General features: G+C 38.1%; 1 protein-coding gene across 2 annotated transcripts; it reads right to left on the bottom strand.

The window, feature by feature from the left end:
• Positions 1 to 331: 331 nt before the first annotated feature.
• Tfpi2 (tissue factor pathway inhibitor 2) lies at positions 332 to 6,005 on the bottom strand. 2 transcript variants are annotated; one of them, XM_076913060.1, is made up of 5 exons: positions 5,710 to 6,005; positions 5,315 to 5,497; positions 3,756 to 3,800; positions 1,544 to 1,714; positions 332 to 1,190 (listed from the first exon to the last, which is right to left on the bottom strand). In XM_076913060.1, exons 1-5 carry the CDS (start codon positions 5,795 to 5,797, stop codon positions 1,123 to 1,125), a joined length of 555 nt encoding a protein of 184 aa, XP_076769175.1. In that variant the 5' UTR covers positions 5,798 to 6,005; the 3' UTR covers positions 332 to 1,122. The 2 variants fall into 2 exon arrangements, with proteins under 2 accessions (XP_076769175.1, XP_034375266.1); XM_034519375.2 differs by having other exon boundaries at positions 3,618 to 3,800; positions 5,710 to 5,995.
• Positions 6,006 to 21,188: the final 15,183 nt, after the last annotated feature.

The raw sequence follows: 21,188 nt of genomic DNA, 5'->3' as shown, positions 1-21,188 counted from the left end.
CTCTAGTCCGTTTCCTCACTGTCTTCCTGGGTCTGGTTATACACACACAAACACTCTGCTCACGCCCACGTGTCACTTCCTTAGCTGGTCTCATTCCCACATCCGGTTTGTTTCCAGTTTTCTGCATCAGTCAATGTCCTCAGGCATACCCATGTTTTTGAAATAACCATGCTAGGTTTTCAGATGAGTATCTTCTCAGGCAAAGAGTGGATGGACTTGCAATTTTGTTAAAGAGTTACTTTTAAATGTTGAATTTACTAAAATGATATGTACAGTTCTTTTCTTCATTTTCCTTTCACAGAGGGAAAAAACACTATTTTATTGCAATAACCACTTTTAAAAAGAATTTATTGGTGAAATTCAAGTCAAATCCTACATGCCTTTCAGTGCAGGATACTTCTTACATAGTACAAAAGATCCAGTAATTTCTGTTCTGCAAAACATTTTGTCTGAGGGAATAATGCAACACATAGGGTCAAAGAAGATTTCACTTGTCAAATATGGAAAAATGAAGAAACACAGAATTGAATATAAATGTTTTTTTCTAGGAAAAAAGTCTTTCTTTTCATAAATCACCAACAGTCTAAATCCATCCAATAATAATTATACCTTTGAAATAACTCCCCTTCTTCATAATATTACAATCTGGCAAGAAAGGGATGCAAGGGCACTTGGCAAGGTATAAGTAATACCCCAGCTGAATGATTGAAAACAGTGTTCATAGACTGGCTACTTGTGTCCTATAGCCTAAAATTTAATCCAAACTTTTAAGTTCATAATGAAATGGTTCTGCCATTCCCGTCGATGCTCATATAGGTTAAATCTGCACACTTAGCTTGTCTTCTGTTATTTTAGTAACCATTGTCTTCTGAAGTTAGTACTAGCTACCCCGTGAAGTTGGCTGAGTCATGTTCACATTCATATCTGATACACTGCAATGATTCAGTCTCTTAAACATTTGAACAGTACATTGAACAGTACATTGAACAGTACATGATAATTTCACATTTGGAAAGCAGCTTGGTATGAATAAAAACATACAGGTTAAAAATGAAGTAGCAAATCAGTAAAGTCAGAGGAGCAAATTCCTAATGATTTGTTTCCTTAAGTATGAGAAAATGCTTAAGGATGAAGCTTCCAAAATTTGGGCAGAAAATCACCTATCTTCCTTCTCTTGGGCTTCTTCCAGCCTAAAGACAACAAAAGAACAATTATCATAATGGCTTCAGTCTGATGTTCACTTTAAACCAACTTTTCTAGCATACTTCTGATCTTACCTCAGTTCATCTAACTTGATTCATTAGGCTCTCAGTTCTACTGTTCTGCATGTGAAACTGAAGCTGTGACCACTGTCTCCTACAGCTAGACAGTATATGCCTGCTGTCTGAGAAACCAAGGCAGCACACACCAAGGCGCTATATGTGTAGGATTATCAGAGAAGTGGCCATTTGGCACTAATAAAATGGATAAGGAAAATAGTATTTGCCTTTGGAATTATATTCCTTTTCTTTGCTTGATGACTGAATAAGAAAAGCTTTACTACCTTTAATGCAGGTTTGGTTGCAAGCATCCAGGTAATAAAAGTTATTTTCATTCCCACCGCAGCCAGTATAGGTGAAGGTCTCACAGGTTTTGTTTCTTGAATTAAAATAATAGCGGGTCACATTGGCAGAACACAGGCCTTCATCTTTTGGACTGGAGCAAAATGATGGAACTTTATGAAGAAGAAGAAAAAAGAAATTAGAAATACTGTAATGCCAAACTAAGAGACTGTGGTGCTCAGTGGTGTCTAGCTGGAGAAAATCCCACAGAGACCTCATTCTGAATCCAAAATACTGAACCATTCAAAACAGGTCTGTCTTAGGTTACAGGGAAGCTTACTTGCTGTATTGTTATTGTTCTATTTTTTATAAAATTAAGAATTTAAACTATATATATATATATGTATATATACACACATACATACATATGCATATGTGTGTGTACATGTGTGTATATGTGTGTGTGCAAGCATGTGTGTGTATGCATGTGTGTATGTATGAGTGCATGTCCTATGTTCTATGTTTACATCATTCCCCTCTCCAGTCAACACCTCCCATACCCCTCCTTCTCAATTTCATAAGCTAAAATAATGCCTTCTAATCCTGCGTATTTACACACTTTTCTATGTAAAAAGAAATTAAGCCTCCAATTAGACATACTGAATTGGGCTTAAGTTTCAAAGAACAGTTCGTGGCATGCTTTGACATTCTTGGGCTAGTGACATCACCTGAAACATTTACATACGTTCAGGATTTGATCATGTATACTCAACACAGTACAGCAACACAACGCTACCAAACTCTTAGCCAAAGAAGATGCTACGATTCAGTATTTAAAAAATCTGTGTGTCTCTGCTATATCTGATGGAAATGGCTGAAGAGATGGAGAAAAGCGAGACAGACAGAATATTTTTTTGTGATATAAGTACCAAAAAAATACGGAAATTTAACCAAGGTCTTAACCCCACATATTGCAATAACTCATAAACAACACTACTTTCATACGTTTCTGAAGTCTCGGCATTTATTGATGTATGCTATATTTTTATCAGTTACTTTAATTGGTATGAAAATGGGTTCCATTATATCAATTACTTGAAAATGGATTCCATTATGACATCTTCATCTATCATTGTGCATGACCCCTCCCCCATTACATTCCTCACCTCTCATTCCCAAAGCTACTTGTACATTTACTTTTCTCAAGAGTTTCTGCTCCCTATTTCACACACACACACACACACACACACACACACGAAAATACGAGAAAAAGCATTATGTCCCTCTCTATTCATTAGATCCCTTCCTCTATATTTTATGTATAAATTGAAGACATGGATAATAAAATATGAATATCACTGATCTAAACAGTACTTGGGACCAGAAATGTTTTCACATTTCAGGGTTTTCCAAATTCTGGAACATCTGAAGATGTGTAATGAGATATCTTGCAGATGGTGGGTGCTGGCATGCAATTCTAAATAAGTTCATAGTGTTCCATATCTACCTTCTATGCAGGGTTTGAAGATGGTGTAACGCAGTAATAGTAGCCTGCCTGCTTGTTTTTTACTGTTATCCGTCAGCTGAGGTCAAGCGTGGCGACTTTCATTTGGGAAGCAAAGACAGTGTTTGGAAGTTTCTGATTTCGAGGTTTCATATTACAGAGTTTCTAATTAGAGATGCTCAATTGATGTTCTCCAGGAACAAGAGAAAAAGTAGCAACTTTTTCTTAACAGGTTTGTCACAGTCCACCCTTAAGAATTTTGCACATCATTAACCTCCAGCTTGTACCCACACATGGAAAAATAAGGACATAATGCTTCCTGTAGGGCAGAAGTTGTTAAAGTCAACACACACACACACACACACACACAGAGAGAGAGAGAGAGAGAGAGAGAGAGAGAGAGAGAGAGAGAGAGAGAGAGAGAGACATGCTGTCATGCAGGCATGCAGGACATCACATAATTGTGTAATCACCAGCATACAAACTATTAATTTCAAAGCAAATTATTGATCTCCATGTAAAAAATTTTAAATGAAAACCTGAAATAGAAGTACTACAAGTAAAGTACTTACTAATTTTCCTTGGTTCACATAAGTCCTTACACATAGCTTCCTCTGGGAATACGTTCATTGTCCTGCTACACACACCAGGCCTGAGGGGCTCACACCTCATGGTGTTCAAGTTGAAGAAAAACTGTATATTGGGCTTACCACATGGATACGTTCTGAGTTGTAGTCGACAAATTGGAAGAACTTCTGGGGAAGGGAAAAGCAATAAAACATGTTATTCAAAGTAATTTTCTTTGGCTATTATGAAGAACAGAAACAATTGCAGTGAGGAGTTGGGGGCAAGAAGAACAAACCCTTATTCACACCCTGATGAGAGTAAATGGCTGTAAGTGAGTGTAGCCACTATGGCAGTCATCAGGGAAGGACTTCCAAAAGTAGAATGGTTCGATCACATGACCCAATTCTATCCAAGTCAAGAGTGTAGCTAGCAAGCTTTGAGTGTACACATCACAGAAATATCTGCATGTGCTTCTTTCTCCCTGTAAACAACAGCTGAAGAACGAAGACACCTTAATTGTCCAATAACATGGATTTTAAGATAAATTTGGCTGAATGTACAAAGAATGTTTTTTAGGCGAAGGTAGAGATGAAGTTGCAGTGTTTCTAGGAAAACGAATGAAACTGGAGAGTGTCATGAAAAACAAAACATGTAACACTCAGAAGGACAAGCAGCACATATTTCCTCTCATGTAAACAATCTAGTTTGAAGTGTATGTGCGATGGAAGTAGAAAGGTGAACGGGTGAGACGAGGGAGGAAATGGACGCAGGGAGAGAGGCAAAGAGAGTGCACAATGCGCATGCGTTATGAGAGCTGAGGCGTGACTACCTGAGGATAAGGACCAGCAAAAAGGGACAGAGGATGAGGAAGGTGCGGAGGGAAGGCAAGAAAGAACAGTGGTGTGTGTTTGGTATGCTAACACAAGAAACTAATAAGATGCTAATAAACATCCAAACAGCCTTCTCAGTAGTACATGCCTATAATTTCTGAAACTATTGGGGGATGATAACCTCATTTCATAATGGAATAGTGAACTCTGAAAATCTGACCAGTCATCTGAAGGTAAGATTTTGATAGACAGTGAGCATGTTTGACCTGGCTGTGATAAAGCTTCCAAGTTCCATAGTAAGACCGCTCTCCGATTGTTTCTGTATGAAAAGTTATTCCCACCAACACCCATTTCTTCTTAGCCGAGTTCTTCGGTAGCCAAAACCCCATATCATCTTTAATATATATAAGTATAAAATGACAAAGTAAAAGAAAACGGACTCTGGTGAAGCTTGGGTATCCATTCGTCTACACGAACCCAAGTGCCAGGTAACAAAAGTAAAGTCGGATAATGAGCTAAATCACACTTCAAAAAAATAAGAACCGATAAAAAAAATATTTCCTATGGATGGGTAATCAACAGGAGGTAACAGCGGTCTCAACAGCCATATTTCTGGAACTAAGGACAGATGCAGAAAAGAACTCAAGTCTTCTTCCTTATGGCCTAAGATGGGTTCCTTGCTTCTTTCCCACAGTTCACACAGGCACTGAGTTGCAATGGAATCTGGTAGTGAGAGGAACTGTGTTAGTGGTTGTAGATTTGCAGTTTCTTGGGAGAAACTTCAAAGCAACAATGTAGAAGGTGGACACAAACTCTGACACGCCCCTTGGTGCAGATGCTAGCCAGTTCTGTGCACCCCCGGGAACACTTACTCTGGATATTCCCACAAGTGTGATCGCAGAGTTCCCGACTGTGGAAATTGTTTGCATTGCCCAGGCAGCCTCCATACTTGAATCTGCGGCACTTCTGCTGGTTCCTGTCATAGTAGAACCTGGGGATGACGGCCTGACAAGGTCCCTTGTCCAAGGGCAAGAGGCAGGTCTCTAAGTTATTCCCTGTAAGCGGGTCAGAAGGGAAGAAACAAGGGAGACTGTCAGATTTGGTGCCTGGGAGGGACCGGAAGATCTGACCCCCAAAGCTCACCAGAGAAATTTCTGAACTTCTAGGGACTTGCCCTCGGCGGAGGCAGGGACCTAAAGACAGCCTAGCAAGGAAGCGGGTGCCTGGGAGACAACAAAAAATGGCAAGGGGGATCCTGGGAGGATACCTTGGGCAGATACTGAAGCGAGACCAAGAGCGGAGCCCACCAGGAGCAGCGGCAGATTCCACAGTCGCAGGGGCGTAGCGGGGTCCATAGTGCTGGGTGGTGGGTGCTGTGGTTCTCTGGACGGACGCCGGGAGGGAGCTCGCTTGCTCGCAGGAGAGCAGCTTTTAAGCTACTCCTGGACCCCCCACAGGGCGGAGCTGATTCACTCCTGAGGCCCGTCCCGCCCCCACGCCCAAAGTGTCCCAAGAGGAATTTCCCGGGAGTTGAGAAGTTGAGCCTGGTTCCCAAAGTTTTGCCCGCAGCCAAGGAGTGATGCCTGTGGAGCGCCTGTGTGTCAGTACTGGGAAATGGGCTAGCCAGAGGGAAATGACCCACGGAGGATTGCTCAAGCCTCCAATTTGCACCTACACCGCAAAGAAACCTGAAACCCAGAGCAGAAATATGAGAGATAGCGGAAAGACAGATCCATTGTTCTTATGGACTTTTGCTCAATCAGAAATCTATTCAAAAAGGATTCCACTCAGTAGTTTTAAGGTAGAGCTGATGGATTCTCCCTGTAAGAAGACAGCACCCTAATCAAGAATTACAACACAGTTGTTTCTTTTCGTTTTTCTTTTCTTTCTTTTGAGACAGTCCAATGGATCCTAGGCTGGCTTTGAATTCACTATATAGTCAAGGATTACCTTGAAATTTTACCCACCCCCCACCCCCCCCCGCCTCCACCTCCTCCTCCTTGCTGAAGAATTAGGCAGCTATCATCATTCCGCAGTTGATTTCTGTGTAGATACATACATTTTCGGCCATTCTTAAGTTTCATACGCATGAGATTTTAAATAAAGTACTATTTAGGTTTATGCTTTTGTTCTTTTAATTTTTTTAAACTTTAATTTTACTTATTTACTTTTTTTTTTTTTTTTTTTTTTTTTTTTTGCTTTTGGAAACAAGATCTAATGTAGGCCAGGCTGATTTCCAATTGGCTCTGTAGCAAAGGATAAACGTCAACAAATGTCTGCTCCCCCTTACTTCCCATCCCCCGAGGGGCCTGTGTCACCTGACTGCCTGATGGTTTGTGTTTTTTCTCAACTACTTTTTTGGTAATATGTTGAGTTGTCCGTAGTTCAAATTTTAAATCTAACATACAACTACCACAAAGTTTCTAGCTCGTACATATGAATGAAGGTGTGGAATGTGACTTTCACTATTCTTGCATAAATAAGTATTAGAAACTGCCATATGATTGTCGGAATGGTCATTACATGGTTTTACATCCTGGCTGCAATGATGACCTTTGCAAATGGAACATAGAAGTCCAGAGAGATCTGCCTGGCAAAGTTTGACGCTTTGGTCAACCCCTTCCTGAATATCCTAATCAGCACAGCTAATAAAGCCCACTATTTGGATATAGATTAGATTAGATTAGATTAGATTAGATTAGATTAGATTATGGCCAGCCTTTTGTGTATATGACATCAAAATCAACATTGAAATTTTACAGGAGATTTTTAGGGGAAATTGAGGGAACTTTTAAACTACTCTCTTGCTAAATGTGTCTTCCCTTCTGCCCTGTTTCATCTTGTTTATTTGACATTCTTCAATGAATAACTATCCTTGATTTTTCCTGAAAATGCTAGGAGTTTAAAGATCTCTTTTCAAGCTTCTGGAAGATTCTGAAGATTCAGCATACTGGTTCACAGTAGGTCAGTACTCTGGGATATTTTGTACATTACAACTTGTCCTGTTTTCAAGGCAAAGGGTGGAGTCAGATGCTGTTGGAGACTAGCCTGGTCTCAAACTGCTGTTAGCGTGACTAGATAGTGATGATAGAGGACATTCAGAGCTCCCCAAGCTTATCCACCAACTGGGTGGGAGAGAGATTAGAAAAAAGAATGGGGGCAAGGCAGTTGTCTCACTGATTACAAGTGCCATACATTGAAGGTGGCCAGTTTCCAGCCAGGCCTGAAGCTTCACCTAATGAAGAGTTGGGAAGAAGTAAATATAACCCATGAGCCAGAGCCAGCTCAGTGTATAAATCACTGAGATAGCCAGCAGGTTCTAGAAGTCAACCAACTCCCTCCCACATTCTAGGGAAAACAGGATTACTCTGATACTACATTCCATGCAGTATCAGAGAAGGGGAATTTTAGAGATATTTCACCAGGATCATGTTCAGAAAAAAAGTTAGCTCCAAATTTACATATTTACGCATTTCCTTTTGGAATACAGTGACATATCTCTGCAAACTGGGCTATGATAAGTTTCAAAACAGAGAGTTTTACTTCAGAGCCGATGACTGTTATTTTGTTGCCTTAATTTGAACTAGTGGACATGCTTTAGCCTGCTGCTCCTGGTTATTAAAAAAAAAAAAAAAAAAAAAAAAAAAGAAACCTTTTGCATGAGGGCAGCTATTTTTTTTTTTTTCTTTTTTGAAACTTAGATGCTGCGTTCGGGAGATAGACTTGGAAAAAATCCAAGATCAGAACTTTATTTCTCATTTTCTTAAACTCTCTGAGCCTCAAAGACTAATTCAGTAAGAAAGCTCAGTGCTGGGTCTGGATGTGTGACGCAGGTTAGATGAGAAGGGTCAAGTGTATGAAGAGGTTGTCAACTTCTTGCGCAGAGACCATTCACATCAGACCTTGCCAGGAGCCCACTGACAGCCTTGACAGACTACTTTAACCTTGTGGGTTAGCCTGGGTCAGAAAGCAGCAGTAGGGAATTGCCTTGAGGGACTGAAAGTTAGTCTTCTTCCCATCAGCTCTCTCCTTGGGGTTAAAGAGGGCACCTCTGTGCATAGAAGGAGTTACACTTGTCAGGTATCACTGTGCAGTGGTTCTTAGGGTATGAGCTTCTCAGCCAAGGGAAGCTCATTCCAACAGTCAGGACCCTCGGAGCAACTTCCAGGCTGGGGTGGAACTTTGACGTAAGAGACGGCTTCTTTATCAGTGATGTAGCATTCCCTTAGGCACAGGATAGAGATACACCACTGAGTGTGTTCATTTCTGTCCTATTTTCTGTGCCAAATGAGGTGCATACTGAAGGCTGCTGTGACCTGTGACTGAGGGAAGAAAGCCACATAAGAGGGGGAGGAACAATCTTGAGAGCACCAAGCCAGGCTGTCAGGGAGTCTCACTCCTTATCATCGAAGAACACTTGAGTGTTTTATATTCTTGAGAAGGACATCTCCTAATGTAAAGGAATTTAATTTCTGAGAGAGAGTCTGGCTTCACAGAACAGTTTGTGGGAGGAGAAAGGTGACTTTCACAGCCAGGTGGCATGTCACGTCCTCATCCTTAAACCTGTATCTTAGGTCAAAGGTTTCCACAAGCCTAAGGACTGTTCCTCTGCCAAAGTCAACAGGAAGAGAAAAGCTATGAGGAAACCGAGAAAATGTCTTCCTGATTGACTCATTCTTACCACAACAAGTGACAGTCATGGTGGCTGTGACTAAAGAGACACTCACAGTAGTTTAATGTCCTGTAAAATATATGTTACCGGGTTCTTATGTCTTCAATATCACATGAAACTAGAAGTATGTGTATTTTTCAGAGGTATATACTGAGATCTAGAATTTTAAAATACTGGCCCATGTTTATAAGCTGTCATTGCATGAAGAGCTCAGATTAAAACCTAACACGCTGGAGTCCCAGACCTGCATTCTTTCTAACTCTCAGGTTTGAACTAGGTGTCAAGCACTAAGTACTGAAATTCACTACGAAAGCTCTGCCGAGTCCTGAGCCCCTCTAGGCATACCTAATATTTGCTCTGGTTCTTCTCACATCTACCTTGGCCATAACAAATGATCCCAGAGGAAATCTGCATTGTATTAACATCTACAGTTTGCAGTCCTTCAGTGCATTGCTCAGTCCTCTAGCAGTCAAACAGGCTTTACAGTTGCCTGAGAACTTACAGGAAGAAGTGAGACAAAACAGTCTTCATTGTTGTTAGTCTTAGTCACCTTGGAGAAAAGCAACATGTCTAGGTCTCTAGTAAATAATTGGAATTAGTTGAACTGTGTGACTTGGCAAGGTTACATTTTATAGCTTCATTTTTAAGGAGTTAGATCGATGATTTAATTATCAAAAGGTCTTACTACCTGTTAGTGAACACTGTCAAAGGAAGATTGGAAGGAAGTCCAGCAAGCAGTAAGGACTATACACATCTGCTAAGAAGGGCTGATAATCTTCTTTGAAAGATGGGAGTCAAAAGGATTTTCTTAGATACAGCTTAGTCAGTTACACATTTTCCTAGTGAGTTGGGACACTTGGAATGTAGTTTCTCTAATGCACCCTCTTTGAGACTGCAAGTATATTTGAGAATACAGTGCTACCTGGATCTACCCATAATGATGTACAGACTCCATAACTAGTGTTTATCACTCTCTGCTTTCTCTCCAGAGCAGGAGATAACGGAGTGTATGTCTCCAACTGTGCTCACTGTTACAATTACTGAATAAAAATAAAATCGTAGTGTTTAAAATGTACCAAACTTTTACCTAGTTGTTTGGGATAAAGATTCAGAAGAAGCACTTTAGAGATTCCATGGCATAACAAGGCACAGAGATGATAACTATATAAGCAAGTTCAGTAGAGTTCTTTTCATAAAAATTTAAGAATATTAATGTATTCTAGGTTCCCTCATCAGTGAGTTGATTTTGTTACCTGTTTCAAGGGCTTTATCTGGGTATATAATGAAGTGTCTTGGGAATTGAACTAAAATGTAAACCCAAAATTTATTTTTTCATATGTAATTTGCATACATAGTAAGAAAGTAATTTCATACAATATTTTAGCATACCTGCATTCTAATTGTGTGTGTGTGTGTGTGTGTGTGTGTGTGTGAAGACTTTTTCACTCAGTTGAAATCACATAAGAGTTCTCAAGGTTGAGTGTTAAGTCATTCCAACTTTTATTCTTTGACCAGAGGAAATGGAACAGACTGATTAAGAAAGAGTTGTCAACTAAGCAAGGACAAATATGAAAATGTGACATCAAGAAAAATAAGAGAGATGATTCAACAATGAGAGGAATTTAATGTTATCAAACACTGGTTTAAAAAAAAAAACTAGAAAATACGTAGATTTTAAAGAGTAGTTGTGTGTGACCTTAGTGACATTTCTTTTGAGTGTCACATGTACTGAGCCATTCTTTAAAACGTCGTTGTATGTGTGGAGGAGTCAGGTATCAAATTTTCCACACTGGTGGAATTGTATCGGCGCTTAGAAAGTTTCATATTTGGGGGTACTTTGCATTTGGGATTTTAGGATTAGGGACACTCAATCACTAGGGCATTTGCTCATAGCCACTGATCAGTACCACGATAGCTCTAACTCAGATGTCTTTTACCCAACCATGAAGTTCACAATTCATCTGAGAGCAAACAGATAGAAACACAGTAAATATATTGCCATAATGCTCTAGAGGAACATCTGCCCAAAGTGATAATCAGATTAGTGGATTGAGAGAGGTAATCACCAAAGCCCTCATTTTCAGTGTTATATTTAGCATAAAGCAACAGACCTTGACCTTTCAGATGTAGACAGCTTCTCTAGCAAAACAATCGTCACTTTTATAATTTAGACAAAGTCTGTGTTGGCTATGTATTAATTACAAATGCTACATGCCCTCTAAATATTCATTTGTTTTAGCTTATGTGGGAAAGGTTTTATATCTTAAATTATACACCAGAGATAATCTACCATCTGTGTGACAGGGAGATTGTAGATGCCGTCTGAAAGGGATATACATCTCCCAGGACTGTCGGTGCCTTTCTCAGATGATTATTAACTGATGAAGAAACTGAGTTGAAAGAACTTCTGCATTGGAAGGAGCTGGGTATGCTGGCCTGCACTGCTTGTACTGTATCAGCAAGGGAAGGATGTGATGCTCCTGCCATCTACTAAGCAGCCTACCTTCTTCCATCTTCTTACAACGGAATCCCTGTAGTTCTCTGTGTATGGCTTAGGATTCCTACCTTCCTCCCCACACCCATGTAAGCATGGGTAAGCATGTGACTTGTGGTTGTCCTTGTTTAGCTCATGTTTCCCCAGGAAAGAACACACCTATTGATTATCCCATACCAAATGGTCAGCCCCCAGAACACAGATGCAAATCACATTATACAGACCAAACATGCCTTTATGTATTTAGAATTTACATGTATATACATGTAATTGTGCAACAACAGTTAAGGAAAGAAAAGAAGTCATGAATTTGAAAGAGAACAAGGAGGGGTATATGAGAAATTTTTGAAATGAAGAAAGGGAAGTGGAAATGATCTAATTATATCATAATATCAAAAAAAATACTCTTAAAAGAAGGACTACTCTGGACCAATTTGAAATCAATCCTTTGACTACTGTTTGAAATCTTTTCTTCTCTTGCCTTTTCAAAGGTTTGGCCCCTTGATTCCTACAAAAATCAGTTCTATACTTCTTATACTATTTAGCTAGCATCTTCCCCAGGTTTTAATATAATAGTTTCTTTCTGGATTCTCTCTCTCTCTCTCTCTCATTCTCTCTCTCTCTCTCTCTCTCTCTCTCTCTCTCTCTCTCTCTCTCTCTCTCCTCTCTCTCTCTGACATTTGCTACCAAGACTAAACATTCCTCTCTGACTCTATGTCCCAATAGAGCTCCATTTCATTGATTAAATTTTCAGACAAGTTTCAGGTTCTATCTGCCTCCACTTCCTTATCTCCTGCTTTTCCCTTCTTCTGCATTCTCTTCCAAATAAAGTTCCATTTTATAATAGGAGATGCTTTTATCAAAGACAATAGTTGTCACATTTTACAGGACTTCTCAATACATTCAATATCCCAAGCAGTTGTAAGCAACATTACCCAAGATTATATTTCTATTTCTATTTTGTCTACATTTTCACCACTGCTTGAAAATTGTTAGTCCTTCCTCATATTTTAAATGTTTTCCTTAGTCTTCATATCACCTTCTCCTGCCTTTCATCTACTTAGTCACCTCCTTCTCAGTGGATCTGTTCGTTTCCTCTGGCTAAGTAGGAGAGGTTGCGAGAACCCAGCCGCCAAGGCAAGGAGAACACTTCACATTCTAAAAACTTTGTACATACGCACAAATATACATGCCTACACCGGCATATAATTAGATATACTTTTTATCCATCCTTTGAATCATTAACGTTGCCTATGTAACGTCTTCACTTAGCTCTCCCACATCTTGAACACTCTATGTCTTAAACTGATGTTTTATTCGTATATCTCCAGTTTTTAAAAATAAATAACTGACACTTTGGTGAAGTCTCTAAGTATGTTCTCGTATGGCTTTTCAAAAGGTTCTCAGTACTGGCCACTCCTCACTCTATTCCATCCTCTGTCCTCTATCTTGCCCTCACATCCCTCCCATGTTTAATCCTGTTCTTTAAGCCCCAGTTACTTCTTACAACACTATACTCATCTCCCTTTCCTTGGGAGATCACACAGTCAGTCCCTTACTAGAGCACCAATCTTTGTGGCTACTCTATATTTAAGTAAACAGCATTTTAAAGACACAACAGAACAGATGCACATATGAACTCACAGAAACTTTGACAGCATGTGCAAGACAAACACAAGCTCGGGGCAGACAACATTCTAGCATGGAGGAGAAAAAAAATGGACATAACCTCCTGCCTCTAGCCAAGAAGCCATTTGAAAGTGATAGCTGCCAGGGAAGAGAAAAAGTAGTTTTCTTTAATGAAGTGGCATTTGTAAAAGTATCTTTTATTTGACTGATGCGATTGTCATCTGGAGGCTTACTGCTTACTGCCCCTCTCTGCCTGAGGCTTAGTCTTGGAAGCTTCTAACTTGTGCACAATCTAATCTAGCCTTACAATATTTTTTGCCTCTGAGACTTGTTGCTGAATAAGCTCACTCTTTCTAATTCTTTCTGAACTCGACTGACTGATTCAATTCAGCTCTTCTGGGTCAAAAACTTCTCTCTACATGGAATGATTCAATCTAGCTTCTCTCTTTTTTCAGCCTCTCCTGAATTGCTTTGCTTGGCCTGAAGCTAACTTTGGCAATGTGTTCTAATCTTCAGGGCATTCTGGCTTTTTTTTTTTTCCATTCTCTGGCTCATTCTGTCTTCACCTGTGTCTAGTTTGTTCTCTCCCTGAAACCTTTCTGTGTACAATTGTCCTGGTAAAACCGCCTCCTTCTCTCTTTATGCTGCTCTCTCTAATTTGCCTCTCATTCCTCTGTATTCTTTTAAGAGTCGGGCATATCCTAGTCTGTCAGATCTTTCTCTTTGACTGCCACTCAATTAGACATCACTTTCAAAAATGGGTGCTTCCTCCAGCAAACTATCTTTATCTTCAGTATTTGGGATTAAAGATGAGTACTTAGGGCATGTCTGTATTCCAGCCAGGGGGATTAAAGGTATGTGCTAAGGTCTGAGCCATACTATAACCAGAAGAAGGATTGTTTGTTTGTTTGGGTTTTTTGGTAAATAATATAATCTCATGGTCATAGTGTGATCAAATATCCTGCAATAGACACTGAGTATCTCAACCACACAGAAGACAGGTTCTATGCTCAGTAGTTGCCAACATAAATCAAACCTCAGGTTTTTGCTCGTTTTTTGGGTTTTTTTGTTTTGTTTTGTTTTGTTTTGTTTTTTTACAGTGTATTTTTTTTCGTTGAGGTGGACAAGGGATGGCCATCAAGGGGGCTAAAGGTAGCTCAAGATAATTGTATTAGCTCCAGACCAGCGACATTTCAACCTCTTCAAAGTCGCTCAAACTGTGATCAGCCACTGATCCTTATAGGCAGTTCAGCTAAAGGTGTGGGTTTGTCAGAACTCTGGCTCACGGTGCCCCATGTTGGCCAGACATCACAGTTTGTGCATGCAGGGGCAAATATTAATTGCTTTTGGCTTACAGTCTGGTCTGATGTAGATAAGGTTGGGTAGTAGTAGGTAGCAGAGCAGCCTTTAGAAGAGAAGAGTCTGTAAATACCTGAAAGAAGAGTAGCCTCTTGGAATGAATGAAAACTTTGCAGAAGAGTCACCTAGACTGAATAAAAACCTATGAGCCTCTACGATCCAGGCTTTATTTTGTTTTATCTTACTATTTTATACTTGACATTACATGGGGCATATAATAGAAATAATTTGTCTAAAATTAAGCTTACCAAGAACACTGTCTGGCTTAACAAAGTGAGGAGGGGAACATAATTTAACCAACCAAATTATACTTTTTAAAAACTTACTCATGCTATGTTTATAATTATTTGTACACATAATTTATTTTATTTTAGTTTATATTTTGAATATTTAAGTACATCTGTTATCTTATAGGGTATTTATAGCAATCTGATTTTATATCTATAACTTCATATTGAGTGACTACCTCTATGCTTAAGAAAGATTGGCCTCTGATACCCAGGTTAGTTTATACTTCTTATCTGTGGATACTAACTTGAGTTACTTCACGGGTATTGTACCAGATTTTAAGTTTGAGAAAGTAAATGAAAAAACACAGAAGTTGGATAACAATACGGATAAAAATTTAAGAAGATTTTTCTAAAATGAATATTATTAATAATGGTGATTGGCACAAGAGATTAAACCTGTTAAGATCAGAATTTTATAGACCTTATAGACATAATAATACATTTTATTCTTTTAATTCTTAATAAAAAAGAAAATGAGACTCCAGAAGAAGTTACTGTGCTATTATCTACTTTCTTTTTTTATTAATAAAATATGAATATTGTTTAATTAATTTTTAAAATCCTGGCTAGTTGAACTGTAGGATATCTCAAATACTCGGTCCAGAAATTCTAACTGTTAAGGTGTAGAATATTAAGACTATTGTGATTATTAGAAATTGGTGTCTTAACTGGAGATACTGCTCAGCTTAGTGGTTAAGAGAGATTTTTTTCTTCTTCCAGAGGAAATGAATTCAGTTTTCCAGAACCAATGTCAAAGGCTCACAACCTTCTGTAACTCCAGCTGTAGGGCATCTGGTGGCTATGGTCTCTGAATGTACCTGCACCTGTACATACCCAAATGCAGGCTCACACACTTACTTACACACAGTTAAAACAACAACAACAGCAACAACACGCACTCACGCACGCCTTGTGACCTGGTTAAGACAGTGCAGAGCTTCCTCCATCTTGTCTCCTTGCTGGATCCATGTCAAGTTTAACTAGAATTTGGTCTCCTTGAGGGAGAATCCCATGATTCCATGGAAAATTACCCAGCTCTCTTCTAGAACCCACAGGTCAGGATGTTCTAGCTAACTTACCTTAGCTAGAACATCATTGAAAAAACCAGACTCTGCCTTTCGGCAGCTATCAACCACCCAGAGCTCCTCGAGTAGTCAGGGAAGGGGATTTTTTTCCTGCCCTCTCCATCTATTCTGGGATTTTGTCTTACTCAAATTAGCTCAAGTCTTATGCATGCTGTCATAATAACTGTGCCTTCACATGTCCAACTGCCCTTCTGTGTCTAGAAAACAGGGTTTCCTTTGTATTTTTAATATCAATAGAAATATGGTAGTTCAATTGGTTAGAGCCAATTAATTTTTTTTTTTTTTAATTTAAAATCCAACTATACCCTATACAGAGATTTGGAGCAAAGAGAGCAATATTATGTTAATTTAAAAAATACATTTTAAAATTGTAATTCTACTACTAATGAGATCTTTTTCTTGTCTACAAAGTCAACGAAAGCACTTGAATCTTTTGAAACATGAAAACTAGATCATAATGTAGAAAGTCTTGGTAAGCAAACAGTCGTAATAGCAACATGATTAATGAGGAGACAATATCATTCCCTCTTAGACCATTTTGACACCAGAGTTAGCATTATTTTGATCACTTAGGAATGTATCCTTTGGAGAAGTAAGTACACTAAGCATTAGAGAACATCTGCAGTTGTAGTTACAAATGCCTGTAAGAAGCATAAACAGACTGAAGGCTCAGTTGATCGAGACACTTGCTTGATGCTGTAGTCACTGAGTGTCAGTCTGTGATTTTAAAGCTGATGACTTATGCTCTCAGAAGTCGCTACACATTGTTGCAGAATTCTTTAGAGAGTGGCTCCGTAACTAATTTTGAATTTTTGTACCGTATTTTATTACCTCTTGTAATGCATGTTGTCTCAATGCAGATGAATCATAATATTTTTTTACCTAATTTTAAAAAGGAGGCAAAAAATGTTTATTTTGTGTAGAGATAGTAGTTCTCTCTTAAAGTTGGGGTAGATCAGAGAAGAAAACCAAATCTTTAGTTAATCTTGATACAGTTAATATGATTTATTTATCTAATAGAGCAAATTTTATAAATGATTTAAAATAGTTGTCCAATTTGAAAATTATTTTTTACAAGAACTAGATAATTTGGCAGCAATGTCCCTAAAAAAATTCTTTTAGAGATACCAATGTTGAGACAGTGGCTATCCATTAATTGAAGTCTTTATTCATGGGAGAGTGTATAAAACATATAAAAGCAGAATATAATTGCAATATTTAACTTGGGGCAGGGGAGTAAGGATCAAATGAAGCCCTGAACTCTTAAGCTATATTTAAAATTATGTGCATGAGTTCAATACATGTTTATGTGTGTGGGTATATGCACATTACTGTAATTGGAGGCTACAGGCATCAGATCTTCTGAAGGTGGCTAGGGCCATGTGTGCTGCCTGGAAGTGGGTGCTGGGCTTGGAACTCAGGCCCTGCAGAAGACCCACATGCTCTCACCTGCTGAGTATCTTCTCATTCCCTGTGGTTTTCCCTCTGTAAACATCAGTAAGAATGGATCAGTTCTCAATAAGACCTGGTTATAAAAATTTAATAACCCTTAATTCTAATCAACTTAGTTGTAACCACATTCACTCTATTAAGGTTTATTTTTATGATATTTTAGAACACACCATTTTTATTTTAATCTATTTTCATATTGGAATAATCTTTATTTTACTATGTAAGCCCCTTCTCATTATAAAGCATTTTTCTTTTCTTAACCACTTTCAACAAAATATATCTCACACATATAAACTTTATATCTCTCTTTATTTAATACTTTAATTTCATCTTCTCATTATTTTGCTATTTTTACAAAGTTTAGATAGAATGTACCTTTTAAGATAAGACAACTATTATTAAGATGAAATAATCCTGAAAACCCAGAAATCTGTAACGAATGCACAAAAAGCATATGTACACACACACACACACACACACACACACACACACGTTATCTTAGATATTTAACATTTATAACACAGCTAAAATACATTAAAAGTTTTGTAGACTTTCTAGTGAATAAATAAATCCTCGGTTAAAGATGGAAGTCACACAGTAGGTGCTTTGAAATTGTTTGTGTTTTAACATTCACTTTTCATTTGAACTTACAGAACATCCAAAGCAGAATGAAGTTTGACATTTCTGCTAAATTGCTTATAACAGCAGGTGACAGAAATTTTCTGTCAGGGGAAGGCTGTATCCTGGAGCAGGACAATTATCTTAAAAACAAAAAAACAAGACTGTCTCTCAAGTAACAGGGAACTTTGAGGCTAACTTGAACCTGAACTGAGACCAGGGTCAAGCAGATGGCATTGTCGCCAGAACATTATATTTTCCCTTTTAAGTTTTTTATTTACATTTAGAAACTCATGTTTAGACTGTAAAAAATAGTTTTGTGATCATCTGACCCCCTTATTATTTTTTCTCTCAGAAAAACTATTATTTTTTTCTCTCAGAAAAACTATTTTTTCTTTGTCTTCATACTGTCTCTTTAATTTTCTTTCTTTCTTTCTTTCTTTCTTTCTTTCTTTCTTTCTTTCTTTCTTTCTTTTTCTCGAGACAGGGTTTCTCTGTGTAGTCCTGGCTGTCCTCGAACTCACTCTGTAGACCAGGCTGGCCTTGAACTCAGAAATCTGCCTGCCTCTGCCTCCCAAGTGCTGAGATTAAAGGCGTGAACCACCACCACCCGGCTGTCTCTTTAATTTTCATGTTGAGACAAATAGCCAAGCTTAATGAGTTAGCTTACTGAATTTGGGGCTTCTCCCTTTAAAACTGCAGTTACACTAGGAAAGAAAAAAAAATTGGTTTTAATACAGCAAATTGAATTTACATGAACACTTAACAACTAATATTATCTTGCTGTACAAACAATATAAAATCTAACCATGTGCTGACACAGTTCTACGTACTGTAGATTTTAAAATGCAGGATTTTGTTGTCTCCTTTGGGCTAGTAATCCATTGTTGATCCAACAGAACCAAACAATTAATAATCCCAAGTGCATACTTTCTTAGAACGGGGCAGAAAATGAGCATGTTAAAGACATAAGATATAGTTTGAGTCTTGATATCTTAAAGATACAGCTAATGTGATAACTGAAAAGGCTTAAGACTCAAGTAGATGTCCAATCGAAGTATAAAGTCAACCCAGTCATACCCACTTAGGTAATATCTGTCTCTGTCTGAGAATTGACTAGCAGACAACAGGTGCCTTTATTGAAGGAAAGATGGAAATGTCTTCCTCAATGTGAGCCAAAACTTTTTATTGTTTTAATATATAGTGATATTAACTTATATTTTCCATGTTTCCTTGTGTATCTAAAGGAGAGAGAGTGGGGAGGGAGAGAGAGGGAGGATGGGAAATGCAGATTTCAGATTAGACATCATTAACCAACCTAGCATGAGTCTGGGATATACTTCCCTTCCTAGATCTGGTGACATTAGCCTGGATTAAGCAACCCACAACATTTGGTCACTACAAATGTTCAATGTCTCATTTTCCCTGTGGGCATCTCTAAGGTTCCCTGGAGCAGAAATCATTCTTCTCAGTGAAAAAATAGGGAACTTCTGCTGAATCCTTGCCCTGAATGAGGCATTCGCATAAAGCCTGAATATATAAGTAGCACACTAAAAAGCTTATTGACAAAATAAGAATAGATGGAGTTTAAATTCATTTACTCTGACCTTAAAAATCATAGGGAAGTCTCTTCCTCAAAGATTGTCAACTGAATATCTAAAATTAAGGACATTAGCGTCTCACAGGAGGAAGTCTGGTCCTTCCTCCAGTACAAAGGAGCTTGTTGTGGAAGTTCCTCTTAGTTGAGGCTGTCAAACATTGAAAAGGAAAGGCCAGTAGAAAAGCCAACCTTACTTATGTTACTGTTTTTACAGAGAGTAAAGGAGATAGGCAGGAAAGAAAGGAAACAGACAACCTTTAAGTTTTTAAGTTAAAAACTGGATCTAACTTGGAAAAATATAAAAAAGAAACTTAAACGTTGGGGAGGTAGGAAAGTGGGGGGTCGGTCTGGGAGGAATTGGGGAATATAAACACTGAATAAAATTCTCAAAGAATTAATAATATTTTTGAAAAGATTTTAAGCTGAGAGAAAGTATAGAAACAATCACTTTTAATGTGTTTTGGATGCAGAACGTGTTCATTTTACAAGGAGCTATCCTATTGTGTCTTAGTCTATTATCTCAGAGGCAGGATATTGGCTTGGGACATCTGAGGATTCAGCCTTTATGTCAATGTCTCCTAGGAAAGCCATGCATTGTCTTATTTGACCAAGGGACAGGGTATGAATGAGTCTAGAAATTTTTATCTTCAATATTCATGCACTTGGCACAAGTTAAACGGAATTTTGGCCACAAACAAACAAACAGACAGAAAACAAACAACATCAACAACAGAAACAGAGGAACCTGAGGTATTATATAAGCCATGTTTTTAAGGAGAGTCTGGCAAACTCACTCACAATGTATCTAGATGGGTGCAGGTTTGTCAGAAATGTCAATTTAAAGGGACAGAAATTGCTCCATATTAGCAACCTAAGGGGCTTTCTTCAACTTTAAGGACTTCTACTAAGGCCAAACCAAAAGTTTTCTCTTTGCTCAGAAACATTTTAGGGCTAGTTGTATAATAATTATACTTTAATATCGGCTTAAGCATTAGGGTTAAGAGAAAGTTACTCAAGGAGAAAATAAGAGATACTCAAGTGTGGTGATTTTTTTTTTAAAGGAAGTAGCTTTTAAAGGGGGAATTCTTAATATAAAATGTCCTCTCTCTCTCTCTCTCTCTCTCTCTCTCTCTCTCTCTCTCTCTCTCTTCCCCTAGTTTTATCCTAAAACAGGCCATAATGTTTTATGTGATCCTAATTTTTATTCTCTTAGAAAATGAAGAGGAATGTTCAGAGAGAGAGAAAAGTTGGAGTTTATGTAAAATGTCTTTCTAGATTTTATATAACCTTCAAATATTAACATTTACCTTTTTAACATTTTAAGCTTACAGGTAGTTTTTAGAGCTCCTACAAATTTTTGTAAATTACCAATTTCAAAATTTCAATTACCAAAAATCATCATTTACAAAATGGTAATTTTTGTAAATTACCATTTTATTTTGGTAATTTTGAATTTTAATTTAAATATTTGTGTATGTATGATTTTCTTTGATTTTTGTATCTAGTACTTTCTGTTAACCAATTTAGAGACAGTAGATGTCCACCAT

The sequence above is a fragment of the Arvicanthis niloticus genome, chromosome 15 (genome assembly GCF_011762505.2).
Source record: "Arvicanthis niloticus isolate mArvNil1 chromosome 15, mArvNil1.pat.X, whole genome shotgun sequence".
In the NCBI taxonomy this organism is placed as follows: Eukaryota; Metazoa; Chordata; class Mammalia; order Rodentia; family Muridae; genus Arvicanthis; species Arvicanthis niloticus.
Note: the sequence above shows the minus strand (reverse complement) of the source record. Positions and strands in the feature narration are given on the sequence as shown.